The sequence below is a fragment of the Haemaphysalis longicornis genome, unplaced genomic scaffold (assembly GCF_048455015.1).
Source record: "Haemaphysalis longicornis isolate Haplotype H1 unplaced genomic scaffold, Haemaphysalis longicornis Haplotype H1 scaffold_3, whole genome shotgun sequence".
In the NCBI taxonomy this organism is placed as follows: Eukaryota; Metazoa; Arthropoda; class Arachnida; order Ixodida; family Ixodidae; genus Haemaphysalis; species Haemaphysalis longicornis.
Window position 1 is genome coordinate 146,129,989 of NW_027526335.1, and position 27,747 is coordinate 146,157,735.

Below are 27,747 nucleotides of genomic sequence, written 5' to 3' on the forward strand. Positions count from 1 at the left end.
ATTTCAGGACCCCTTTAATAGGAATGGCAGCAAGGGCGGAGTGCGAAACGTGCGGCACATCGGACACGATACGCCACGTTTTATGCGAGTGCCCACGCTACTCGCCTGCAAGGAAGAAGCTGTCATCAGCACTGAGGAACTTAGACTCTCGGCGGCCATTTTCGGAGCAGAAGATTCTGTCCCACTGGCCTTCTCAGTCATCCCCTCCGAAGGCGACTAAGGAACTATTACGTTTTCTACGGACGACGAACTGGAACACTAGGCTATAGACTAGGAGCCTCCGGTGTCAATCACTGTCAGTGCTTCAGTGCTGGGCATACGTGTCTGGTCCAACTTTTCCTCTTTTTTTCCTCTCTCTTTTTTTCCCACTTCCCCTTTCCCACGTGCAGGATAGCTAACTAGGCTCTAGCCAGGGTAACTTTCATTCTTCCTTCCTTCCTTGTTGACTTGTATCAGATTAATGTTTTTTTTTTCAGTTCCCCCGCATACATTTTTCTGCACCATCACAAACAGCTTATCAAGAAGTTTGGTGATATTTTGAAGGCTCACAAAGGTCGTGTGGATGTTTTCTTCAGGCTTTAAGACATCCTGTACCTTGTTCATCAATTCGCTTTCGTTGTGTCTGCGTGCATGAAAGTGCAGATCTGCAGCGTGCGTTGTCTGTTCATATGCAAATGCAATGAGAAGATCTGTACTAAGCCACCGCGAAACGGCGCAGACAGCGTTCTCCAGAGTACTCGAAGGCCGGTTTTGTGCTCCGAATTTCTATCGCATCGTTATCATAACGAACCGGCTATCAACATGAACAGTTATGACATGATTACTGTGTTGAAGGCTTGATATATTCCCTGACGAACGCAATAAATAGTATACGTGGTGGTTTCCAGTATGCCAATAATGGAAACTGCTCAATAAGTCCAAGCAGCTTTTTGTAATTTTCCAACCCTTCCAGTCGTAGAGAACAAATCCTGGCCTACTCAATATGGCGTTCTATAAATTAAAAAAGTACTATTAGTCGCTCGTCTTGTACTTAGCACCCCGTCCATTAACCAGCTTGATATTACCGTTAAAGATTTCTCCTGTACCTCCCCCTCTTGAGTGCAGTTTTACAATAACGCACATCTAAATATTGGGAAGATATGGTTGGGAAATGTACCTAAATATCCCTACTTGTCTGAACAAACATAGTGTTACTGTATTTTCACCGTAGACGTGACTCGTTTTGCTCAGTAAGCGTCCGTACTGGTTAGAAGCCTGGTACAATACCAGCACGCGCCTACAAACAGTAGGTTAATTGGAACTGAACCTACTTTTTCGGCGGCCCACAATGTATGTCGGTGTACTTTCATGCCACGACAACGTAAAGTGGTGTGATACAGTTTTTTCGAGCATTCGGCAAGGTTGAAAAAAATATTTTACCTAACATACGATTACCGGGAATCTTAATACCTCCTGCCAAAGCCGCAGCCCCAAAGGCCTGGAATTTGTCTGTTGCGGGTATTAGCAGCTGGCTGTACCCTTTGTTAGAAAGATTGCTGAATACAGAAGCAGACGCCTAGCTCTGGGTCTTCACGTTTCGCACAGGACCGGAGTCGCAAGAAATGGTGTTACGCCGGCAATGTTTCTTCCGGGGTGGTATCCAAAACTATGCGTTAAATAACGCCTTGAACTTGTGTGTGCAATTTCACGTCTTTTATACTCTACAAAGTTAAGCACACCCAAGATCTGATGCGGACAAGCATCAAAAGTATACCGAGAGTAGAGAAGCAGCAGGGAGAGCGAATGCGAGTGAAGCAGACGACAAATGCGGGAACCCCCAAACCGACGTCACGGAGACGCGCTTCGGAGCGACGTGCGAAACGCTAACCTTGGAAGAAATTGTTGCGGAGTCACGCAGTGAAGCAGCGCCGGCCTGGACGAAGCGTCCAAGAAAGATGGCGGCGATGACGGGAACGAAGAGATGGCGTCTTGAGCGACCACATATGTTCAGGCCGTAGCCGGCTTGAAAGAGTTGCGGAGTTACTTTCGCAAAAAGGTCATTCTCAGTGCGTACATAAATGTCCGCAATGATTAGAAAAAGGGCTCTTGCTCCCTAAGGGCTACCGCACATCTACAAGTGAAAACAGGCGATAAACGCTCATGTTTGTCTCTGTATTACATTTTTTAATGCGGCGCATTATACGTTTCCCGGGAAAGTTAGTTTCTACCTCACATTTCTTGCAAACATAAAAACGAGTTTCTACTGTATTTTTTCTGGCAGCGCAGTGATCGTAAAAGAAGAAGAAGCTATTTTGAGGCTGCAGGCGTCATTAAAAATTTCGCTTAAGGCAGGCGAAAAATTGCGTAAGTCATTGTTTGGCTTACCAGCGCTGCTCTATGGCAACCTTGTTTTCATCTAGCAGCCGTGGGTTTACTAACCATCAGATTAACAGATTCCTACCACCAAATTAACATGCAGTATTTATGTCTAAATTATAAAACCGAACTCTTGAAATGACATTCACTGAAACGTCAATTACTTCTGTATTTTTATTTAAACTCCACAGCCGCAAAGAGGTCGCTGAGGCGCTTGCAATCTTGGTGATCCCCACGAAGAGAGCATTATGCTCGTTGTAGGCTTCTTGTGCATTCCTCAAGAGATTGTCTTAACTCTTTCTCCCTACCTTTTACGACCTTTTCCTGTAGAGAGAAGTTAAATAATCACCATTTTAATGAAAGGTGGTTTTCTGGCTACAAGGACTATTTACACTGAAATCACGCGGCGAATGAAGTAAATAAAATAGTAGGGACAACCAGTAGAGGACGGTTATACACTAAAAGTTAGGAAAAGTGCGCTGGGTGAATACCCTCATGAAACATGCTAAATAAAAACCACTGGAATAAGCACAACAACGGGGGATGAGGCCTTTAGTGATATGCTCTCGTGCACATTATACTGGCGTACGGAAACATGGCGATAGTAAGGTATTATTATTTTATTCTTGTTTGAAACAAAATGCTACTGGTTTTTAAATGATAGTGTCAGCAAAATAAAACTGGGCAATATTTTGCACAGAGCAGTCCGTCGGTAAAGGTATTTTCACACACTGAAGAAGCCCCTCCAAACTTTAGACAATGATAAGGGCTTCCTGGAAACCTAATTTCACACGTCGAGTGCAAAATAGCAAAAGTTCGTACTATTAGCTTTTGATTCAAGGGAATATTTTAAACGGCTTTGAATCAGAGGTCGTGCAGTGGTTTTCGGGATCAGAAGCTTTATTTAATTCGTCTCGTTCCGGTCCAGTTACATTCGAGAGATTTCCCTGACGTATACGGGAACCTTCCTCCACGGATCTGTTAAAAAAGCTATTGAGCAGTCTTTACGGTGATAATCTGTAGTCGCTAAAATGGCCTAAATAATAGAAGAGCCTAAGCATACTTTTTAATTTGGCCAATTCGAAAACATTTGTGGTCAATATGAGAACGAATACGCAGTATTATAGGCGATGGCATGCTGTTCTGCACCCAAGGGAAAAACTTGAAGCAGTTCCACTGAATGTGAATGCTGTAGGAAGTGCAGAGCAGTGATTCGCTATAATGGGCTGTACCGCCGTTATCAGCTTACTGCTACCACCCCATGCCATTCGAATTTCCCGCCTTCGCAGAGCTCCCGCGCCCCCTGCCTGAAACTGCACAGCGGGAGTTCTGTTCTCTTTGTGCTTTTCTCCCCACACGTGCCGGCGTTGCACTCCCACATTTTGCATTTGCTATCGTAAAAGCCAACCCAACGGGCGCCCTAAACTAACCGTATGCGGGCGCTGCGGTTAATTACGTATATTTTTCCTCAAACGTACCTATAGATTTCTTTGCGCTAAACGGGAAGATATATGACAAGAACCAGCATTTCACGAGTTGAGAACGCTTATGACTACATAAACCGCTTGTAGTTCGAAGCCTCTGGGGTACGCCGCAAAAAACAGTGTCACTTAGTTTCAATTTGATCGTATTGGCTACACTGGCCGAGGTTGTTCAGTTTCGCGTGGCTCCTGGAGAGCCGTGCAGCGCAAGCGCGAGGATCGGATTGCTTTGCATTGGATTGGATCGGCTTGCATTGGAGTGATTTTGGATTGGATTGGATTTGGATTGAATGATAAGAAGCAGTAAGCATGATCCGAATGGGCACCCACCCCCGTATTGCCCTTATTGCCAACAAAATGCATCATCTGACCTTCACCACCTCACGTGGGTGTGCAGCCATTTCGCAATCCAAAGACAGGACGTGTTCCTTCACGTCCCTCCAGACACAGACACGCTATACTCTCCAAATCACCACATCGATTTTCTGCAAACACTAGGCAATTATGTTATACAGACTGACCTTGCGAGATTAGTGCAGCCTGCGGGTGACTACCCGTCCTGAGAAGAGCCTTATTAACATCATGTACGCAAAATGAGCGCTCAAACAAGGGACATTCAATTGTGCGACGAAGGCCTTTTGCTACCCCCCATCCCTTCCCTTCCCATTCCCCCATGCACGACCTCCGGGCCTCCCCTTTCCTCCAGTAAAGGTTTCAATCAATCTCGTGCACGTGCTAGTGTTGCACTGCCACATTTTGCTCAAGCTCGAGGATTGGATTGGATTGGATTGGCTTGGCTTGGCTTGGCTTGAACTAGTTTTGGATTTGGATTGGATTTGGATTGGATGATAAGGAACAGAAATCATGATAATCAGCTAATCGAAGAAAACCAGGGAAGCTAAGAATAGCCATCTGAACCTTAGCTCACGCTACTTGTATCCTGGCATAGCCGAGCTAAGCCACTGCTAAGCACCAGTGGTTCACGATTTTTGAGTGCTTATGACTGTATAAACCGCTTGGATTTTGAAGCCTCTGGGTTACGCCGCAGCGTTAAAGGACCGTGACAGGCTACACCATAACGCCGTGGCGATATGCTTGTTCCGGCGAGCAAGATAAGACGAAATGTGCGCGCCTAAAGTCATTATCACCGGCCTATATACGCCCACTGAAGGGCAAAAGCCTCTCCCATTAATCTCCAATTACCCTGGTCCTGTGCTAACTGCGACCTATTTATCTCCGCAAACTTCTTGATCTCATCTGCCCATCTAACTTCCTGCCGCCCCCTGCAACGCTTGCCTTCTCTGCGGCTCCACTCTGTTACACTTAATGACGAGCGGTTATCTTGCCTTCGCATTACATGCCCTGCCCACGTCCATTTCTTCTTAATTTCTACTAAGATGTCCTTAACACGCGTTTATTCCCTGACCCACTCCATTCTCTTCTTGCACCTTAATGTTACACCTATCATCTTTCGCTCCATTGCCCGCTGAGTCGTTGTCAATTTAAGTTGAACCCTCTTATTGAGCCTCCAAGTTTCTGCCCCGTAGGTGAGTACCGGTAAGACGCAGCTGTAATACACTTTCTTCTTCGGGGACAATGGCAGGCTGCCATTCATAATCTGGGAACGTCTGCCGTATGCACTCCAACCTATTCTTATCCTTCTAATTATTTCTGCCTCGTGGTTGGGATCCGGGGTCACAACTTGCCCTAAGTAAATATATTCGCTTACCACTTCCACTTACCACTTCCAGAGCGCCTAAAGTGCTCTGCACTCTAACATGAGGAGGAAAAGCATGCAGCGGGTGTTTCTTTGCCCGGCGCAAGGAGCCGTGTACCCTGACGACTTGTACACCTGTTTGTAGAGGAAGCTGCAGATTTTGAAACGTTTCGGGCGGAGCTATAAAAAATTATAGCAGTTGCAATCAACGTGAAAGCTGTGGGAAGTGCAGACCCGTGGATTGCCACAGAGGTCAGGCGCCCTTCTCTACTTTCTGCTGCCATTCCTGACAATCTTACCCTCTGTGTCTCACTCCTATCTTCATGAATTGAACAGAGGTTTGTCTAATGCGATTCAATATTGCTGCTTTCACAGTGCTCGCGAAACTCCTCCTGGGACCTCTCACATTGTTTTCCTAATCTTTTGTTTCGTATTGGTTTTTCCCCGGCTGTCACTTTTTTCGCTTTCTATAATAAAAACCAACTCAATAAGCATTCATAACTAAATGAAAGCCGGAACTTCTGGTTAATTGCATACATTTCATTTCAAATGTACCTGCAGTTTTCTTTGTGCTAAATAATGGGGACATGTATGACAAGTGCCTGCGGTTCTATGAGTTTAGAACGGTGCTCCCTACATAAACCTCTTTTTCACGTGTCCGCTTAACTTTTGACCTTAGGCTGAAGGGAGCGCTGCAGCAGACACTATTCAAGCCGACTTGATGGGGCCTGCCACTTCGATAATAGAATTCTGCAAGTGTCATTGCATTATTGTTATTAAGAACAGAGATGTCTTCTTCCCTACTGGTCAAAGTTACTATACAGATGTTACTATAGAGTTTAAAATCCATATGGAGGCAACGATCTCAAACAGCTGGATAACACAGCTGAGTTTAATAGCACGCTCAAGCGTATCCAGATAGTTAGATATAATTGATAGCTAACGCCTTTCTTTATAGATACAATGGATAACCAATGCTTTAATTCGCATCCTTAAGGAGCGGTACACACGTTAACGGAATGAAATAATGCAGCCATCCGCTGCCTGCAATATGTATGGTGCTTGCAACCCTAGTTTAGAAATTTGAAGGTGTTGGCGACGTGTAAAAGTCCAAGCATTATAGAGTGTGTGCTCTGCCCGGATCACAGCATCTCGAAATACATATCAGTTTTTAAATTCAGGGTTACTTTCTTTGTTTTAGGTGTTTGCAAGAGAGTCCCGACAGTTAGATTTAAGACACATGGTAGCACATCAGCTTGCAGAGCGCATGTACTCCCAAATACTGAAATACATAACCTGTTCCGAGCTGTGCGACATTTTAAGGGGAATAAGAACCGGATCAACACCTTGTCGGGACGGTTTACCAGCGGAATTCTACTATTGAGGCGGGGCAGATTTAGGCTATTCCTTAGTGCAACTTATAAATTCAAACCTAGCAGATCGAAGGCTTCGAAACTCGTTTAAAAAAGGCCGTCTAATAATACTTTCGAAAGAAAGAAAAGACCCCTCTGTCCCGAGTTCTTACAGAGCAATAAACATTTTAATGCCGACTACACGGTTTTAACTTCCCTTTTGTTGTCCAGAATTAAAGCTATTTGGTTGGACCTGATCTCACTCCAACATTGGGTTTCGGTCCTATACAGGAATATATTTCGGCACTTGGCCTAGCTCTAGACATACTAGTCTACACTAACCAGACTAGTATTGCCGGCCGGCATGTCTCTTGCCCAAAAACAGGCATTTGAGAGGGTTAATCATTGGTACCTGCTTACCACATTTCAGGCATATGGGTTTCCTTCTCAATCTGCTCAGCGTTTCTGATAGTTGCATGGTTATTTACCTAGTGACCTGGTCCTTAATAGTGTGGTACAGCGTGAAATTGCAATTACTAGAGGAGTCAGACAAGGATGCCCTTTGTCGCCCCTTGGTTTTCTCCTATGCCCAGACCCCTTAATACGAATACTTGTGAACAACCGTAAAGTTAGGCGTCTCCCCTTGCCCGGAGAAACCGGTTGCCCGACCAACTTGCCTAACTTTCCGCACTCGGGTAAAGTGTCTGCGCACGCAGATGATGTTAATATTGTTATCCGGGACACAGATAGCCTCACAGTTGTTTTACGTGACTTCGAGTGTTTTGCCCGCTTTCCAGGTGCCAAGTTAAATGTCACAAAACGTGCGGTCCTTCCTCTGGGAAACGGAACACACGAGGCAAATCATAGCTTCAAAATAGCTGGGGATCTGAAGATTCGCCGCGTCAAGTTCACTGATGGTGTTCAGTGAAGACCGTCGTGCGAACAAAACCAAACGGGTTTTCAGCGAATCGTTTGGTGAACACACGGTACGATGAGTGACAGGAGCAGCAGACCTTGCTACGAGCGCGACATCCGCAAGTTGGCGTCGATCTTACTCCATGGTCGTTGCCTTACAGGCAGGCCCGTAGCCAGAGAGAAGCCCGCCTCCCCCCCCCCCCCCCCCCCGCCGAACTTTTTATGAGGAGAGGGGGGTGTTGTTCAGCAGCAGGACTTTCGGCACCCCGCTGCGGCAAGAAATTTGTCTACAGCAGATGAGCATGTGCAAAACTGAGCATATATTTCCGTGCCCGTGTCCTACGCCGCGTAAACAACCCGGGGCATTGGAAAAGAGCACAGGAAGCCGCACGCGACAGTCGGCGCCCGATAAACACAGTAGGGCGGCTGCGCTACCGACTTTGCCGCCACTGGGGCTCTTCCGCCCGGACCACCCACACCAGTAATTTCAGCCCCAAATATGCCCTGCCTGCGGCTCCTTCGACGAGCACTTCACTCTCTATGCGAGGGCGCAACAGACCCCTTCCGTCCCAATCATCTGGCAACAGGCGCTGCGCGACCCGGAGGTATGATGACCGGAGGCATCAAGCCAGGTCTAGGCGATGTCGCGAAAGCCGTCTTCGCCGTCCTGGGGTCGACCACCCAAGCCTGCCGTCGACCGAGTGCCCCCTCCGCTCACTCCCATCATTGACGAGGAACATCCCGTCGTCTACACAATGATGCGTCGACGACCCGTACCGCTGCTGCTGGACATAATCCGCTTTCGGCGGCACTCTCGGCCACCCAAGCGCCCCCGAATGCCGCCTAATGATCGGAAACGTTCCGAAGAGGTGGTGACTGTCATCAGTCAAGGACAATCCCCGCAACGACGCCGAAGAAGATCGAGGAAGAGGAGGTGGAAGAAGAGAGATCGAGGCAGGGGCAGAGGAAGAGACCCGGCTCACAAAGAGCGAAGCCAGCGTTGACGCGACCTGAGAAAGCGACGTCGCTCCACAAGCTCGGGCCGGAGCGGGCCGACGACGCTTCGGCTACAGTCTCCCGACGCTGCGCCAACCCACGCCTTGGCGGCTCCAGCGGCGACGGGCGTGCGGGTGCAGTCAGCGGCATCGAACCGTCGTCCTGTGCTACGACGGGCCTCCACCAATGCAACGCCGAGAAGCAAGCCACAAGATCACGACGACAACGCTACCTCTTCATGACGTCTACCTCGTCATGACATTTTCAAAGCCACGCAACGTTCCACTTCAGCGTCACCCGTTAGGTAGGCCTGTTTCTGGGCTCTGTGTGGGACCGTGTACATTATAGCAGGAGACTACTCAATCGCCCTCGGGACTTAGTTCTAGTTTTTCCATTTGCTATACTTTTCCAACCACTATTTTTCCTTTTGTACAGGACGTACAAAATACAATACAGAAGACAATTTGTACAGTTTGTACAGGATATACAAACATCCTGGCAGGCTCGCCACTTTTGTCGTGAATGTTTGGGCCGGACCGCCTGCAGAGCAATGAGCCGGACTACTGTCTACACAAACACACACGTTATATTCAACAGGCAATCAAAACGAGCAGGTACCGAATGGTTGAAGACAATTATTTACAAAACTCGCAGAGGACTGGCGGGGAACCGGACCACTGCAGTGACAAAGGCTTCACGCGGCGCCTCACTTTTGGCGGCAGGGTTGACGTTCCTGTCTGCTTTTTTGGGGACGGGCCCCGCATCGTTCTCCTGCACTTTGCGGTGTGTCTGATGACTCTGGAAAGGCCGTTGTTCAACGAGCCGCCAACGCCAGAATACCAGAAGGGATCCCAGATGTCCTCCCGACGCTCCAACATCGGTGGTCCGAAGGGCTTCGACCTTAGGCAGATTACCTCACAGGAGTCAACCCGACCTTCACGTGTGCGAGAGGGAAACGTGTCTTCTCTCTGTGAGAGTGTGGGCGAGAGTATGAGCGCCATGGACTTTTGTGATGGGTGCGTTCTTGATAACAGCGGGAGAAGGTCGACGGAACTACGGCACTGCCTGTTCACGCTGGTCAAGAATGTAAATGCTTTTACATTCTTTCTACCTCAACTTGGTCCTCATGAGTGCTCCGGCGCGACACCAACCGCGGTCCACTTCGTCCAAGCTACCGCAGTTCGCAACAGTGACCACCCAGGCCCTGGCATTCGTGGCGGCCTTCTGGCCGGCCCTCCCCCCTCCCCTGATCCCTGAGCTTAAAGGAGCCATGAAGAGAAAACACAAGTTTGGTTCGTTCAAAAGATTGCCTCGTTAGAATCATACTGACACCAATTTTAACGTAAACTTCGGTCGAATAAGCCACATAATTAGGAAAAAAGGAAATGGCCATGCGACCAACTACCTGATTTCCCGAAACAGAACCTATGATGTCACACGAAACAGCTCTGCGATTGGCGGAGGGCGGCAAAAGCAAACAAAAATTAGGCACAGTAAAAGCCTGCCGAACAAGCTATTTGCCTTAAATTTAGGGCACATGTTTTTTAAAGCCGTAAGAATGGTGGTAAGTGTAAGTTACGAAAGCACATGTAAACATAGAAGTGCCGCTGCGTACTGCTGCTGTTGGTACTGCGCGCACTATTGTTGTTTAGCTGCACAGCACTGCGGGGCTTTGGGGTTGTCTCAGACGACACTGGCCGATTGATTGACGCGACGGGTGTCTTACGTGAACATATTTGTCGAGCGAGCAGTATGTTTCACGAAACGATTTTCTCCCAGAACGAAAAAAAGGGCAGAAAACGACGCGATGATGATGATGATGATTATGATGATGATGATTCCTATTGGTTTCTCCTTTGAAGCGGGGTGATGACATGTCATCTTACCAAAAAGGACTAATATAACCATGTTTTACACTCTTGGTTTAATACTAGCGCTGCTTAGGGCAGGCACTAAAGGTTATTAGGCCCGAAATACTTTCTTTTCCCTATTACAGGTCGTAACTGTCCGAGGCAATATTCCCCTCTCTGCTTTTCGTCCACCAGCATTCTAATCTTCTTTTCGTCCCCTCGACAGCCTTGAAGTTAATTTCCTCTCTGATACCCTTAAATCCTAAGGCTTCTGAAAGCCCAATATTCCCTTCATGTAGATTTGGATGGATACCCTCACATTCTAACACTATGTGCCGCATAGTTTCTGTTTCTTTTCCGTAGACCACGCATACCCCACCATTTTGTGAATACTTCCCCACAAAACGCTTAGTTCGCAGGCAACCTGCTCTAGCCTCAAAAAGCAAAGCACTGCCCTGGGAATTATCGAAGAAATTTTCCTTTCTGATGTTCATCTTCTCAGCCCTGTACATCTCTAACGACGTTTTAGCTTCCATTTTTTCCCTCCATTTATTCGTTTCAATCTGCCTTGCCTCTTTTTTGGTTACCTTGGCTGTTTTGGATTTCCCACTGTTCTTTCCGTATTTCATCGTTAGCCTTCTAGTCTTTCTCAACCACTGCGTGTCCACGCTTTTCAAGTATAGGTACCTAAAAACCTTAGCTGCTCACCTTCGTTGATCCATTGCCCTCAACCTCATCTCAAAGCGTATTTTACTCTGAGCTTCTCTAACTTCAAACAACGCCCAGGCCATATCTCCCTGAACTGCTTCGTTAGTTGTTTTTCCATGCGTGCCTAAGGCCAAACGTCCTACCGTTCTCTGGTTTACTTCAAGGCCTGATAGAACGTCTGATTTTAAGCAGAGTACAGCATTCATGGTATGGTATGGTGGCGACATCTAGGTTGAGTAACGTAAACAAACGCGCGAACACCTCGATACCAACTCTGCCGTACAGGGTGGAGACACCCTTTGAACTGTCCCGTGCCGCTGCGATTGGGTCAACGTGCTGAGCGCGTTGTTCGTTTCGTTTCCCACGCGACCCAGCAACGCGAAACAGATACGTCGATTCAAACTTTGCCAGTTAACTGCGTTGCGGCGATACTTTTAGCGCGATTTTGATACAATGACTCGCTTCGGCGGCGAGCGAGCGATCCAAAATGGCGGCCCCAGCGTGTACGTGTCTCTACCCTGTACGGCGGACGCGCGAATCAAGGGATCCTAGGCTGCAGGGCGGTCTGTGATGTCATTGCAGCTACGAAAACACACGATTTAGCGGGAAAATCAAAATTTTAACATAAATTGATTAATTTCTCAATGAATAAAGCAGCGTTTGCATTCTAACAAGCGCTGGGGGCACTAAAAAACACGAAATCTTTCGAATAACACCAACTTGTATTTTGTCTTCATGGCTCCTTTAAACAAGGTTGTTCTCTCTCTCTCTCTCTCTCTCTCGCTGTCTATCTATTTATCTATCTATCTCTCTACCTCGCTCTAGATCTTCCTCTCTCTCTCTCTCTCTCTCTCTCTCTCTCGCTATCTATCTATTTATCTATCTATCTCTCTACCTCCCTCTCGATCTTCATCTCTCTCTCTCTCTCTCTCTCTCTCTCTCTCTCTCTCTACGCCCCCACCAAGCAAAATATGCGACACGGTGCGACACAGGGCGCCACCGCCTCAAATTCAGTGGCGAGGTCCTTTGCAGTGGAGGCCAAGACGCACCGCCGTACAGCCCGTGTTTGGGCCGGAATATATCGCGTGTTTGGCCTCTTGTGTGTGGTGTTCCCTGCGTTTATCATTATGAGCACAAAAAAGAAGCAGCAAGGTTCAACACTGATGAACTACTTCAACAAGCTTCCGAAGGTAAGCTTTCTCGATTTGTGCAATTTCCGTTAAGTGCGAGAACATAATTGAACGCGTACACAATGCAACAGCATTTCTTATGCCGAGTCTACTTCTGAAATTAACAGAAAGTTTAGGTTTTAGACGTATAATTTGAGGAGGACTCGAGCAGCTTACTTGTTACTTACGAACGGTAATATTTTTTAGCATGCAGTGCCTGGGCGGTCACCCGAAGAGGACGGGACGGGTGCCAGTCCGACAGCTGCGGTAGTCCACGACGAGAAAGTCGCGGGATTGTCGTGTTTAGTAAGACTTCCTGTGAAGCTGAATGAACCGCCTAAAGAAAATTGTATTGGAATATACGTGGGCTGCTCGACCCATCGCGAAGACACAAAAGAACGTGTCTACACGAGCACGTGGACACCTTGTTCTAAACACGATTTCGAGGTTTCCTTGTGTAAGGACGGGAAAAGACAAAAATTCCAGTTGAACTGGTGTCAACGTTTCCAGTGGCTCGCTTAGTCAGACGTCCAAAAAGGCGCCTTCTGCAAGGTCTGCGTCATATTTTCTATGAAATCCGGAACAGGAAAAGGTTCCCACGAAACTGCACAGAGCCTCGTGACTTCACCCTTCACGAAGTGAAAAAATGCCCTTGAAGTATTCGAAAACCACGCGGAAAAAGAGTACCACAGCGACGCAACGATCGCTGCACACTAATTTTGGCAAGTGGCTCACGGAAAAATGGACAACAATCGTCTGCAGCTCAACAAGCAAGCAAAGATCGAATCAGAAAAAAACAAGGCAATGCTGCATAGAGTCATTGAAACGGTACTTTTTTGTGGCCGACAAGAAATCGCGCTTAGGGGAGACACAGATTGTGGCAGACTTGCACTCGAAGAACCCGCAAAAAACGATGGAAACTTCAGAGCACTGCTACACTAAAGGGCGAGGGGGGGAGGGGCGATGATGTTCTTGCTGAGCACATAAAAACGCCTGGTGGAAATGCCCTCCGCACAAACCCGACGATTGAAAGTGAGCTGATTGCGATAATCGGCAAGCAAATTCAAGATGGAATCGTTCAAGCTGTGAACAACTCTTGATTTTTCTCCGTTCTCTCCGATGGCACAACTGATGGGACACAAACTTAACAGTTCTCCCTCTGCGTACGGTACGTGGAGCTTGAAACTATGGAGATCGAAGAAGATTTTCTCGCTTTCGTACCAGTTTCAGATCTCAGTGGATCAGGTCTGGCGGAAATGTTGAAAACAGAGCTTGTTCGCCTCGGTTTAGACCTTCATAGCATGAGAGGTCAAGGCTATAATGGAGCCGCCGTCATGACTGGCTCATTTCGCGGAGTGCAGGCCCTCATTCGCGAAGTGTATCCTTTAGCAGTGTGCACGCAATGCCCTTCGAATTCGCTAAACCTTTGTTTGAACGATGCATCTAAGGTAAGCGACATCCGAAACGCTTTCGCAACGATTGGCGAAGTTTGCACATATTTCAGAAGCTCCTCGGAACGAACCGATGTTTTCAAGAAGCACCTCGAGTCTTCTTCGCGCATTTTCACGCCTTCATAAGTACTGCGAGACTAGGTGGGTTGAGCGGCACGAAGCCGTGATTCTCTTCAGTGAAGTGCTGCCTGACATTGTCGAGTCACTGGAAGTCCTTATGGAAAGTGAAACAGGGAGAAAAGCGACTGCTTCCGCACTTCACACTCGTCTGTGCAGCTTCAACTTTCTCGTCTCCCTCACAGTGAGCGAAAGGTTTTTGAGTCTTACGCTTCGTTTGTCCCAGTACCTGCAAGGCAATTTCCTCGACATGAGCGTCCCCGTCAAGCATATCGACTTGGTGCTGAAACAGCTTAGTGACATCAGAAAAGATGCCAATGATCAGTTAGAGGGGATTTTCTATTCATGTGAAGCAACGGCGAGGGAATTCGGCGTTTAGCCAGAGATTCCCAGAAAAATCGCTTCACAGAAGTACAGAGAAAACCATGCTTCCTCTTCTCCTGAAGAATATTACAGACGGACTTGTTTTATCCCGTATTTGGATGATCTGCAGTCTGCATTGAACGAGCGCTTTACTGGTCACAGGGGGGTGTTGAAGAGTCTTCAACTCGTGCTACCGAATTTCAGCGCCGAGAGCAGTTTTCAGTCGTTACAACCGGCAGTACAATTCTACATGGCGGACATGGAATCGGAAAATCTCAGAGTGATCAAGGGGGAGTGGGAAATATGAAAGCAGAAGTGGCAAGCAACACCTCCAGAAGAGCTGCCAAGGTATGCGACCAAGGCCATGAAACAGTGCAACACCAGCCTGTTTCCAAATATCAGTATTCTCCTCAGGATACTTGCTACACTTCCTGTCACCACAGCAGCGCCGAGAGAAGCTTTTCGACGTTGAAGCGCCTTAAGACCTACCTTCGCAACAGCTCTGTTGAGGAACGGTTGAATGGGTTGGCTTTGATGTCGCTCTACAGGGAGTCCGTTGACGTGAGCAATGTAATTGCAACGTTTACGATAAAGGCACGGACACTTGTGTTTTAGGCTCCCGATCTTAAGGCGACAGTGCGGAGGACCACCCCATAGCGTTCAAAGCCAGACGTCGGGTGAAGCTCTCGAGCATGCTTCAATAAAAGGAAATCTATCGACATCCGCCCACTACACTCCGGAGTGTAGAGGCGGTACGTCTTTGTCGACCCCAGACTTATTAACGACTCTCACCAGCACTGTTGCATCTCATTAACTCGCGCTGATACATGACCCCACCGCGCCCATCATGCCCTGCAAGAGGCGCTACCGAGCATCTCCTGTGGAGTTGCCATGCTTTTTGCAGCGCTCCGTGACGCATCACTTCAGTCCCTCGGCGGACATCGACCTCGCACTTTCCGAGAGTGGATCGACCCACAATCGCACATCGGCCCATCGTACACACTTCGGCTCTGGCAGGTATTTCTTCAGTGCTTTATAGAAGAAGAAGGACCTGGCCGCTTCTTCGCAGACCCAGCCCCAAGACCGCTCCACTGTGAAAAAGTGGACACCGGTATCTGTTTTCCTCCACCTCAACCCACTTTATTTCTGCTGCAGTGTTTTTAACCTCCTATATTCAGAAGTAAAAACGTAAAAAAATATTTCGGCTATTTGTCCTCTTATTTTTGGGGCTGAGTAACGTAGTTTAATTTTTATAAGCGGAATTTGTTGAGACATAATGTCCGTATGAAATTATTGTTTTGTTTGGAAGATTACTGCCCGAACTAAAGATATAAAATAGCGGAATAGCCCTTAAAAACTCAAATAATATACATATTGCGATTTTTAACGAAAATATTTATTGAAAATGGGTGCTTTCTCCAAACAAATACCGTACTTACCCGATTCTACGCGCACCTTTTTTGCGCAAAAATAGGCCGAAAAATCACATGCGCGTTAGAATCGGATACAAAACCGAAACTGCCGAAACAGCTGAAATTTCGTTCCACCCATCGCCATCGCCATCTCAAGATGGCGCCATTGCTTTTAGCAACAATTTTTCGGATCTAGGCGCCTAGGCTTTTCTATCGGCGTTCACACAATTGCCAAATTATTTCACTTGCGCATTTGATAACAGCAATGGCAGTAGCCGCAACGAAGGTGCGCCGCTTCCGCGGCTTACGAGCGGCTCCCACGCGTTCACAACGAGCGGTTGGCTGAAGCGTACGCCTCTGGAGAAGCTCGCGGGATGGGCATGCGAGGCGTGGGCAGCGATCCCATCGAACATGGTTGAACGTTCGTTCAAAAATGTGGCATCGCGAACGCGGTTGACGGCACCGATGACGAGATTTTGCGGTCAGCGGAAGGCGACAAGGAGCTCTCGGAGAGCGACGAGGAGTGAGATGCGTGAGATTACTTCGGGAAATAAATCGCCCGTTTCTCTCGCATTCGTTTTTCTTGCTCACAAAGTTCCTTGCGCGTTACAATCGGAGGTGCAAGTTTTTTCGGTTTTATGCCTGGAAAATCGGGTGCGCGTTAGAATCGGGGGCGTGTTAGAATCGGGTAATTACGGTAGTCAAAGCCTACAGCGAGTGCCCACCTCCTGAAAAAAATGTTGGATAGGAGCCTGCTTACAGGTTTCTCCGCAGTTTATGCTGCGCGTCCCCCGCATGCGTAGGCACTGGCATACAGGTGCAAACTGTTGGCTCTCGTTGGCGTCACGATGCACTACTTCGCTTCGCCTTGTCTTGACGGCGGCAGCACCTCAAGGAAAGGATGTAAGGTGCGTTTGAAATCTTGTTCACGCACCTGTTCATAGCACAGGCGGGAGCTAGTTTCGTACCTCCCGATGTGGCGAAAGAGTTCGTGGTTCAAATAGCGGCGCAGCAGCGTCCATGAAAAGTCTGCTGGCGTTGTCATTTCCGCGACGGATATAACGTCAATGAGGTCTTCGTGGACCCCGGCAAAAAACACTTTTGTGTTAAAAACGCTCCCCGTAGCAGAAATCGAAGCTGAGTCTCACCCGTTGTGATGCCGGCGTCTATCCGATCGCTCCATTCGTACATGGTCGAAGCCAAAACCAAGCAGCAGGTGAGTGGTGTTCCATACTGAGGAGAAGGATTCCCTATTCTTAGCACGTCTTCGCGGGGGTTTTGTAAAGATTCCATGCGAATTTTCCTGCATTAAATTTTTGTTGCTGATAGATCTTTACAGGGATTCATGTCCGGTTTAGGCGTTAGCCAGTGCCACCTATATCTACTTTACGTAACCTTCCAAAAGCAGTCGCTGTTCAATGACTTGGAGCTTCAGCGTGAACTAGTTTCCACTAATATGCCGCCCGGTAGCAATTGGATATGCATTTTGTAACGTCCACTCGTGAGGTAGTGCCCTGGCGCCCCGGCGTTGTGTGTGAAAGGATAGATCCCCACGGCCCTGTCTGGAGGCACAGCTTTGCCAACACTACGCTGCGGTCGTCGTCAATTATCTGCGGCGCATTAGGGAGGTGGATTGTCTGGATGGAGGGAATGCCGCGGGAATGATCCCCTTTAAGAATGCAGACGGCCCCGCCCAGATCTCAGGATTGTTGACGTAGCAGAAAACGAAGGGGTAATTATCATCGTCTCACCGCACGGCCGTGGCGGCTTTCCCGCGAGATCCATTTGTGGCGCGCCACAGTAGGAACGGCGGCTTTTCGTTAGGCGCCGCTTTTCGCCCCCACCCTTCGGAGACATTGTACTCCCGGCCGCGTGCTTGCTCACCTGCGCATAGGCTTTTGACCCGAAGGTGGTGGCGCCTAATTGAATATTCGGCAAATGGCTGAGTGACAGCTGTTTACGTGAATTCGGGCACTTCCCTACGCAAGTACGGACGCTGGAGGGGCGTTCACGAGAGATAGTGCTATCGAGGTGCTATAAGACGGAAGTTGACCGTTAAAGAACGTTCTTGTTTGAGCAGTTATCGGCTAGGCAGTTCCCAGCGAGACAAGGTGTCTCTTCCGCCTAGCCCCCTAAGCGAGAGGTAGACTGGAGGATCGCGTGGGAAGTTTAGGGTAAAGCTGTGTACCGGGCAACTGGGCTAGAACTGCGGTGGGGACGCAGTCCCGGCCGTCGTTTCTCAAGTGGTTTGTGTACGCTCCGAGCATAGGAGAGTTAGACGGAGCTGAGAAGCTCGTGTGACTTGTCCGCGCTTACAGCTAGCGTCTATCTGCAGTTTGAAGTTTTTTTTTTATTCCGTATGGACCCAGTTATACTTATGTCAATAGATGTATATAGACTCTTACTTTCCTTCATCGAATACAAACGCCTCAACTTCGTCAATTCGAACATTATTTCCGCGAACTTCGACGCCATCGCCCTGCCAGCCTCCTGCCAAATCAACCGGAGCTCGGGCGATTTGGGTTCCTGATCGGCACCGGACTTCGGGGAGACGAACATCAACATGTTTACCCATATCATGTGTGGTGCCTAACAGCATGTTTAGTTTGCATGCTGAAGCTTTAGGTCAAAATTGCCAGTATGAAAATAAACCAGACATTATTGGGTAACTGGGTAATTTTAGCTCACCACCAGCACTACTGGCGCCATCTCTTTGTTCAGAGCACGCTGACTACTTTGACAGCACGTGGACTACGCGGACAGTACCCAAAATATCAATAAAGCGAAGCTTTATTGTCTTCAGTGATCCCGTTGGAGGTCAATACGCCCTGAAGAAATGCCAACTTTCTTTGATGATGATGAATGATTGTGCGTGAGGAGGAGAAGCTGGAGGAGGAACAAACAGTTATTTTACAGATTTAGAGCAGATGGTAGGCCACCTTAGTCAACGTAGCCACGTGCTGTCGCTGCCCGAGTAGCCCGCTGGATCAGGTTTTGCTGGTCCGTTAGGTCCCAGCTGGTGAGCGCGCATTCCCACTGCTCGGGAGTAGGTGAGCTGAGTGGGAAGGGGTGGTGTGGGCAGAATACAAGGTGGGGCGCTGTGGTTGGGGTCAGGTGTCAGGGCAGTTGTAGGTGAAATGAGACAGGATGGTGCCGTTGTAGAATGTATTTGTTTTAGAGACGGCGCCAGATGCGGGATTCTTCGTTTGTAAGTTTACGGTGTGGGGGAGGGTGTTCTCGGCGAGTGTGGCGATAGGGCGTCAAGTTATGGGAGTGGGGGGCTGGTAGGAGATGTAGCGTGTCTGTCGAGGTGTCCAAGTCGGCCGGCCTCGTCGGGACTGCCCGGTAGTGGAGTTCGCGGGCCGCAGCCGGGGCTGCTTATTTCCCGGGGAGGGAAGTGTGACCTAAGGTGCAAATGATGATTACGGTAGGAGGTGATACTAGGGCTTGTAGAAGCTTGAGGGTAGAGGAATTGTTCCAAGGAGGTATCTTCAACAGGCTTAATGCGTGTTGGTGATAATCATGAGGTAGTCGGACGTATCTGTATGCACTGCTAGGTTTATTGCCGTAACTTTCGTTGGAGATGAAGATAGGTGGCGGTAAGTGGCCTCAGTGTTGATCGTGCCGGTGGTGGCGGTGACCGCTAGGGTTGTATGAGAAGGCGAATGAGGGATGTCGGCGTAGCGGGTGTCGTTGTCCCATGAGTACTTCTTATGTAGGTAGCGCACACGAGCGTTGCGACATCTTTGTTGTACGCGGCATGCATATTTCGTGGTGTTCAGATGACTTTGATGGTGGCCCGTATAGGAGGTGGTATCAGATGAAGTGCTATATGGGGTTCTGGTATAGGACGGCGTATATTTTGGAAGACTGTGCGGCCTGTAGGGGTGAACGTAAGGCGAGAGAGCTGGCTCGTTTTGTGAGCTTCTATGAGCTGGGAGAGTGAATTATACCACGTTGAAGGATCTTGTCGGTAGAAGTGAAATCCGGTAGTTCCTGAACTATCTTGTACGCTCGACGGATGACAGCATCCGGTTTGGGGTGTTCTTGGGGTCGGAGTTGTACATGGGGAGTGCCATGCGTAAGCCTGATGAGCAGTAACTCTTGCACAAGGGACTCGTGCCTTGTTCTTTAAGACCGTTTTTGGGCATACATAAGCGACACATGATATGAGCGAGTTGTTATATAGTGGCGTGTAGTTGATGTAGGACTGCTGAGTCAGATCCATCTGCGTGGAAGCTTACTCCCAGGATTCGTAATGTCTTCACTTGTGGGATGGGTTCCTGGTGAATCATGACCTGAGAGTTTGGTGTTGGTTCGGGGGGTCTCCGCGGATACGTGCACGAAGGACGAGAAGGGCTGATTTTGAGTTGTGACAGGTGAGAACGCGTGATGCGAGGTAGTTCATGACGGTGTCCACCCTTTGTAAAGCGGATTGTTAGGTGCCGGAGGATCCTTTGGTGATCCATAAGAAAAGGGCATCCACGTAGAGAGCATGATGAATGTTAGTGATTCCTCAAAGCTGCTTAGGCAGATCTAAACGGGCCATATTGAAAAATAAGAGGGAGATAACCGAACTTTGTGGGGTTCCCTTGGGGAGTCTGGTGAACGTTGGGGAGATCAGTGATCAGAGTCGGATTATGGCAGTTGCGTCAGCTCAAAATGCCCGTGCATAGTCGAAGGTGCGTTGACCACATCCTGTGGTGAAGTGAAAGAAAAAAAAAGACGCTCTGCAATGCCAAAATTGAACCTTGGTCTCTCGCATTTTGAAGCCGGCGTCAACCCGATTGCTTAATTCCCACATGGTCGAAGCGAACGATAAGCAGCAGGTACGATTCACGCCGTATTCCCCAAACCCAAGCGTTAGGCCTACGGTGGCCGCACCCGACAGTTGCAGTGGGTGCTCCACAAAAGGGGTACCTATCGGCAGAGATAAGCACATATATAATTTATTACCAGAAAGCGTCGCAGGCAACCTTAGTTGCCATTTGACGGATGGGTGCATGATTTTTCCGTTTGTATGACTGCGTTCCTTTTGCCATCGCCCTTGTTAGTGCTATGTGTACGCTAAAAATTGGGCAGCCACAGCTTAAACCCTAACGCCTTGCGAAGCACCTTCAAACTCGTTTTACGTCAATCTGCTCCCGATGGTGGCCGACACTAGTTATAACTTACGTCATAGGTGCAAATTCTGCGTTTTCATCGCCTTTTTACGATAGTGCTTCCTAATCTGTAGGTGCGATGAATTATGAATTGTGTAGACGCCGCATGCTGGCGCTACGATTGCAAGAGAAAGCAGGACTTCTACGATATACACATTTTCTATTCTCCTAATGGAGGCCTTCAATGTTAGCACCCTTCAACTACGCTTGCAGCCATTATTACGTGTCCCTAGCATAACTTTCTCAGGCGAAATATGCAAAGTATTCACCAGGTACAGCTTTTTCTAAACACACAGCGACTTGCCATCACATTGAGCATCAGAGATCGTTCGCGTTTCCAAGGGTCTGGAATCAATTGTTGCCGACACGATAAGTTGCATAATTTTCAATAAATAACTTAGCTTGTGAAAGTTGAACTGGGGAATTTGGCGTCCACCTAACGACCTGCCTTTTTGTTCTCATTCATTTCGGCCATTTTGTGACCGGCCTACAAGTCCTGAGGCACGGTATTATTCAAAATAATTGAATGACCCCGTGAATTGAAAATACAATATTTGGAGAAAATATGGCAGCCAAAATGACAAACAGCAAAAAGAATAAAAAGGGTTAAAGAAAGGTCTTTTATAGCGCTAACAGACCTAACACAAGAAGTAGGCAACACGAGCGGTATTTATCAACTCTTTATGCCATTAGAACACGCACACTTATACTCGCACAATACTTGGTGAAGCCCACGACGAAAACCATTGCTTTCCATTTCATCAACACGCATCACCCTTTCAGTGTTGCCTCCAAAAATCAAACTTCATTCGCCTATAGTATAATCCACGGCTGCGCAATTAACGCTTCTCTTGGTCTTCTTATTTTGTAGGCCTCCACAATACGTCGGCACATCTCACCCCTGCGCGCACATTCTGCTGTCACACTGCCACAAGGTGGTTGGCATCCTTTCCCCGCCTTGCAGAGAAGTGGGTGATTCAACTTTGGCGTTCCTTTTATTGAATTTTCATATTCGCGCAGTCTCATATTGAGGTAACTTTTGGTTTTCCTTACATAGGGCTTGTCGCTAGCCGCCGGGATGTTGTACACCCCTGTTTTTGATTTTGTACATGGTCTTGGTGCTTCAGGACGGAATCTCCGGAGTACTTGCGTACGCCGCTTATCTTCGCACCCATTCCATTTTTTTCACTGAGGGTACTCGTGCCAAAAAAATAGCGAGCCTCTTAGGATCCTTTTGTAATTGTGGCTTGTTTACCACAGTAGGAAAGACGGGTCTTTAAAGGCCTATGACGTTGGAAGGTAGCTTCGGTTTTTTAAAAGGAGAGACGTTGGAGTTGAACGAAAAGAAAAATAGGGACGACGAGAGAAAAGATAGCAGCGAGAAAATCGAATCAAGATAACAAAGAGAGATCGATGTGGAATGTTGAAGTAGAAAAGGTATCCCACGAGAAATCGTTGTTTGAATTAAAGCTATGAAAATAGGTGATACTAATACCTCAAGCCGAAGCGGTGAACAATCGTTTTTGTCTACGATTGAACAGTCGCGAAGGACGCTCCCTTTAATGGAAAAAGGGGCAACCTTGATGCTTATGTATATGGTTTTGGAAGAGTAGCACTGGGTCAAGGCTGGCAAAAAGTTAACATATGTTTCCTACCAAACATATTTGTAAATCTACTATATTGAATATGTAGGTTGGTTTGTATCCTGCGCGGAGGATGCGATTCTTCAGCCTTGTGCGCCCCTTGTGGCAAGCGAAGAAGCGTGTTGAGAGAGAAGATGTTCCCCATGTTTTTTCCGGGGAAAACCTTGCAGTCCTTTTCACAAGGAGCACGGTGAGTGAGTTTTCGGTCTTCCTGCTTACCAGCCTGTATCCTTTTCATACCGTCCTATCCGGGTACCCAAATTATATCAATTTGCTTTATTGTCGATGAAAGAATCTTTATGAAGCGTTTAGGTATCGCAACTGTAATTTTTTCAATGCTTGTAATGACACTGCACAATGATGTTAGTGCTTCTATTTGATAGTTTTTCCAGTTGAATTGTCTGTACGATCGCTGAAGTTTCCGCTTATTTCTTTCCTGTAACCCGCCGCGGTGGCTCAGTGGCTAACGCGTTGCACTACTGAACCCGAGGTCGCGGGTTCGATTGCAGGCCCCGGCGGCCGCTTTTCTCATGGAGGGGTAATAAAAAACACCCGCGTGTACGAGATTCCGGTGCACGTTAAAGATCCCCAGGTGGTCAAAATTAATACGGAGCCCTCCACTACGGCGCGTCTCATCGCCTAAGTTGCGACGGCGCGTTAGACCCTACAATCAGTCAATTTCCTTCCTGTGTCTGTTAAAGGGTAATGTAGTGGAAAAGATTGCAGGGTGCAAAACTGTGACGACTGTTGCCTCAGCACTTTTGTGCATTCCAGCGTCGGTGTATGCTGGGTTTGGAAGTTGGAACATTTATCGAATAAATTTGTTCCCCGCTTCTCACCTGGCCTTGCGGAGGATTGGATCCTGTGAATTCGGTACGGAAGAAATTGAATGAGAATATGCTGTATCGGTGAAATTTTTAATGGCTTCAAGTTTCTTTTCCGGTGGGGGTTCCTATCGGATAACGTGTAATAGAGCGTCTCGATAAATGTTAGTACAGTCGCTTCATTTGCATTAAAAAAGCAGTTTTCCTGGTGTCTTTTTAATGTTACTTAAAACACCCAAATTTGGTACCTTTTCGGTCACCGTGAAAATTGGGTAATTGACGTGTTATATTGTTTCCTGATGATGGCGTTTATTTGGTTGTCAAACGGAAGGCACAGATTTAAAGTCCAAGCGGCGTGCGCCTTATCGTTTCTTCTTTCAGTGGTCTTCTTGTCTTGATTAGGCGTTCCACAATTTCGCCCAGTTCAAGTATTGTTTTTCTTTTTGGCGATTATAAAGACGACTCTGCCGCTATTAATTAGGGCCATGTTGTGAATGCTGCGTTTTCTTCTCTGGGATGACATCCGTATCTATTTTTGAGTGATTTTTGCACTTGGCGTAGCGGGATCCATCATTTGCCGTTCTCACATTGCGGCTATCATAAAGCCGCGGTTATTACAAATGTAATTTTGAAGTAAGCATAAACAAGTACTATATAGTGGGTATGATTTCTTGCACATCAACTCGTTTCTTCTCATAAAATAGACCTTCTTGATTTTTAGGACACTGGCGATATCATCTGCCGGTTGTTATTGAGGTAACATAATATATGTGCCGTAATCAGTAACCATGCCAGAGCTGCTTTGGCGGGAGGAAGTCGGTCGTCGCTTCCGAGCTGCGTAGACGTGTTTTTACGCACTCATCCGATTCTGCGCACTTCCGATCAGCGGCCCCTTGTTCAAGCGGCCCGCCGCACTGGATTTCAATATGCCCCGGCTTTCGCTTCGCTGGTGTGGGTCGTCGAGTACAAGCTCCCGCTCCTCCCTACACTTCTGTCCACCCCAGCAGAGTCCACTTAATTACAGGGAATCTGAAATGATTTGTAAACATTGCGGGATTACTAGCGCACATTGTAGTCCGGAGTCCAGAGACCATGTTTCGACCATTCTGAGCGCGTTTGCGGGAATTCATTTAGTAGAACAACTAATTCGAAAATCCTGTCCTCCGCTCTGCATCCTCGCCCATTTTCTGTAGCGTTTTCGTGTGACGTCAGGAGGAGATGATTTGGCTTGACTGAGCTACTGCACGGCTCGCCGAACTTCGGGCAGAGTCCGTCGGCCCAGCCTTTAATCCACGGCCGCTGAAGGGTCGTCGCAATTCGTTCGCTGAGTTGAAACGAAGCCACGACAAGTTTGTGAATCAAACACTGTGCCTTTCTTTACTTTGTTAGTTCATACACTATATGTACCACCAAGTCAAGGTCGCTCCACACAAGCGCTGCACAAGAGCACATGCGACGCTTCGTGGACTGGTACCCTAGTAGGAAAACCTAAGGCCACTTGAAGGCGGGAGAAGAGTCAGCGAAGTCAGTATAGGAACTAAGGAAATAAAATCAAGTGATACTTTTACCGTACAGCGTAGAACTAGGGAGCACGAAGCACTTTTTTGCGTTTGGAGAACAAGCACAGCTGTCAGCAGCACGACCACACATCTGCGAACGCTTTTCCGTCTAAGAAATGCAATTGCTAGACGTGAGATATTGTGGAAATTTGGGGGACAAGTGCTATACAACAAATAGTCACCTCAGCTGCTTGAAATGCTAAAACTAAATAAACGTGTAAACTGGTTGTACATTATATGTATACCTACAAAAAGAAGTCCCCAACTGACTAACTGACTGACTGACTGACTGACTGACTGACTGACTGACTGACTGACTCATCAACGCCCAGCCAAAACTGTTAGATCTAGAGACTTAAAATGTCACGAGTTTATTTGCGTCATTAAGTAGGCGCTCACTAAGGCTTGTTTTTCAGAAATTACACTCCTCACCGCAGAAAACGGCGAAATTATGGTTTCGCGAATTCGTGATTTTCGCGATCACCCATTCACATATCGAAGCGCTTTTTGCGATATATGTAGCCCTTAAGAATATCTAAAAAGTAGTTTTTGGATTTCGCCCTAACCTACACTAGCGAAGCGATTCCGCATTCCGGAAATGAAATGGCGTTCCTAACGATTCTCAAATAAATCTTTCACCGATTCAGTTATCGAAATGATTTTTGCTAGCATATGTTACTCATACAAATGCACAGAACCATTTTTAAGGATTTCGCTCTGTGACGCCGCTAAAAGGGCCAAATTGTTTTTTTACAAATGACACGGCTGATGAGCCAAAAAGGCCTGACAGGTTATGTACACGTCTAGCGAAACTGTTCTTTCAAACGGCTACAGATTTCAAGGGCACGTTCTGATTACGGTGTTGGAAGTCAATATTCCTGTAAATTTTAAAAATTTCACCATGGGAAGAGTGAAAAGCGCTGAAATAGTTTTTCAGATATTAGGTTTTTTACCGCGCGCCGTTTGAGATATCGAACTGCTTTTTGTTGAGGTAGCCAACTTACTCAGGTATCTAAACGCTGTTCTACAACATTTTTCAATGACACCCTCCCAATATAGGCAAGCGGGATTTTGGGAAAACACTGTGTTTTGTACACATTCTAAATAACCACACATCCAGTTGATATCTCCCATTCGTTTTCTCGTGAAAATGCTGCCCATTTATTCACCCAAAAACCAATTTCAGGATTTTGTCCTAACCTGCGGATGAGAAATCCCACCGAGATTTTTAATCTGCATCCCTTTGGACGTAACATTCAGTTGAGTTTTCCCGCGTTCGCTTAGCGGTAGCCATCTGTTGACACCTTCGGCAACTACACGTCTCCAGTAGGAGCCAGTGTCATCTATACCTATAAAAAGAAGTGCCCGACTGACTGACTTACTGACTGACTTACTGACTGACTTACTGACTGACTCATTACCGCCCAGCCAAAACGGTTAGATCTCGATACTTAAAATTTTGCGAGTTTATTTGCGTCATTGAGTAGGCGCTCACTAAGGCGGGTTTTTCAGAAATTGCGCACCTAACCGTGGAAAAGGGCAAAATTGTGGTTTCGCGAATTCGTGATTTTCTAGGCCACCCATTCACATATCGAAGCGCTTTTTGCTGATATATGTAGTCCTTAAGAATATCTCAAAAGTAGTTTTTGGATTTTTCCCTAACCTACACTAGCGAGGCGATTCCGCATTCCGGAAATGAAATGGCGTTCCTAAGGATTCTCAAATAAATCTTTCACCGATTCAGTTATCGAACTGATTTTTGCTAGCATGTGTTACGCACACAAATGCGCAGAACCATATTTAAGGATTTTGCTTTGCGGCGCTGCTATAGGGCCGAATCATTTTTGTACAAATGACACGGCTTACGAGCCAAAAAGGCCTAACAGGTTATGTACACGTCTAGCGAAACTGTTCTTTCAAACGGCTACAGATTTCAAGGCCACGTTCTGATTACGGTGTTGGAAGTCAATATTTCTGAAAATCTTAAAAATTCTACCATGGGTAGAGTGAGAAGCGGTAAAATAGTTTTTTAGACATCAAGTTTTTAGCGCCCGCCATTTGAGTTATCGAACTGGTTTTTGTTGAAATAGGCAACTAACTCTGGTATCTAAACACTGTTCTACAACATTTTTCAATGACACCCTACCAATGGAATCAAGCAGGATTGCGGGAAAACACTGTGTTTTACACATTCCTAAATAACCACACAGCCAATTGATATCTCCCATCAGTTTTCTCTTGAAAATGCTGTCCGTTTAATTGCCCAAAAACCATTTTCAGGATTTTGTCCTAACATGCGGATAAGAAGGCCAGCGAGATTTTTTTAATCTGCATCCATTTGGACGTAAAATTCAGTTGCGTTTTCCCGCCATCTGTTGGCAGCTTCGGCAACTACACGTCTCCCGTAGAAGCCGGTGTGATATATCCTAAATGTAAAAAAGATGCTCCAGTAAAGAGCGCAATGGTTGCCCTCGGCATCTGTTGGGACTTCCTGCGACCCCGCGCCTCCCTTAGGAGCCCATGCTACTTATGATAAAACTGTGCCGATGAGCATCGTTCATATATTCTGAGATAGCACTTCCTACGAGGAAGAATATTCCTCACCACGCTAGCCTAAATCGTGTTTCCAGCGCAATCTCCTGCCGAATTCAAGTTCTATTTACAACTTCGCAC

General features: G+C 47.3%; 1 protein-coding gene across 1 annotated transcript in view; it reads right to left on the reverse strand.

Moving 5' to 3' along the window:
* Positions 1-2,526: 2,526 nt before the first annotated feature.
* Positions 2,527-27,747, reverse strand: part of LOC144173452 (uncharacterized) — a 103,189-nt gene continuing 77,968 nt past the window's right edge. The window contains exon 5 of the mRNA XM_077701874.1: positions 2,527-2,679. Coding sequence (XP_077558000.1) covers positions 2,602-2,679 — 78 coding nt within the window. The 3' untranslated portion in view covers positions 2,527-2,601. The remainder of the gene's footprint in view (positions 2,680-27,747) is intronic.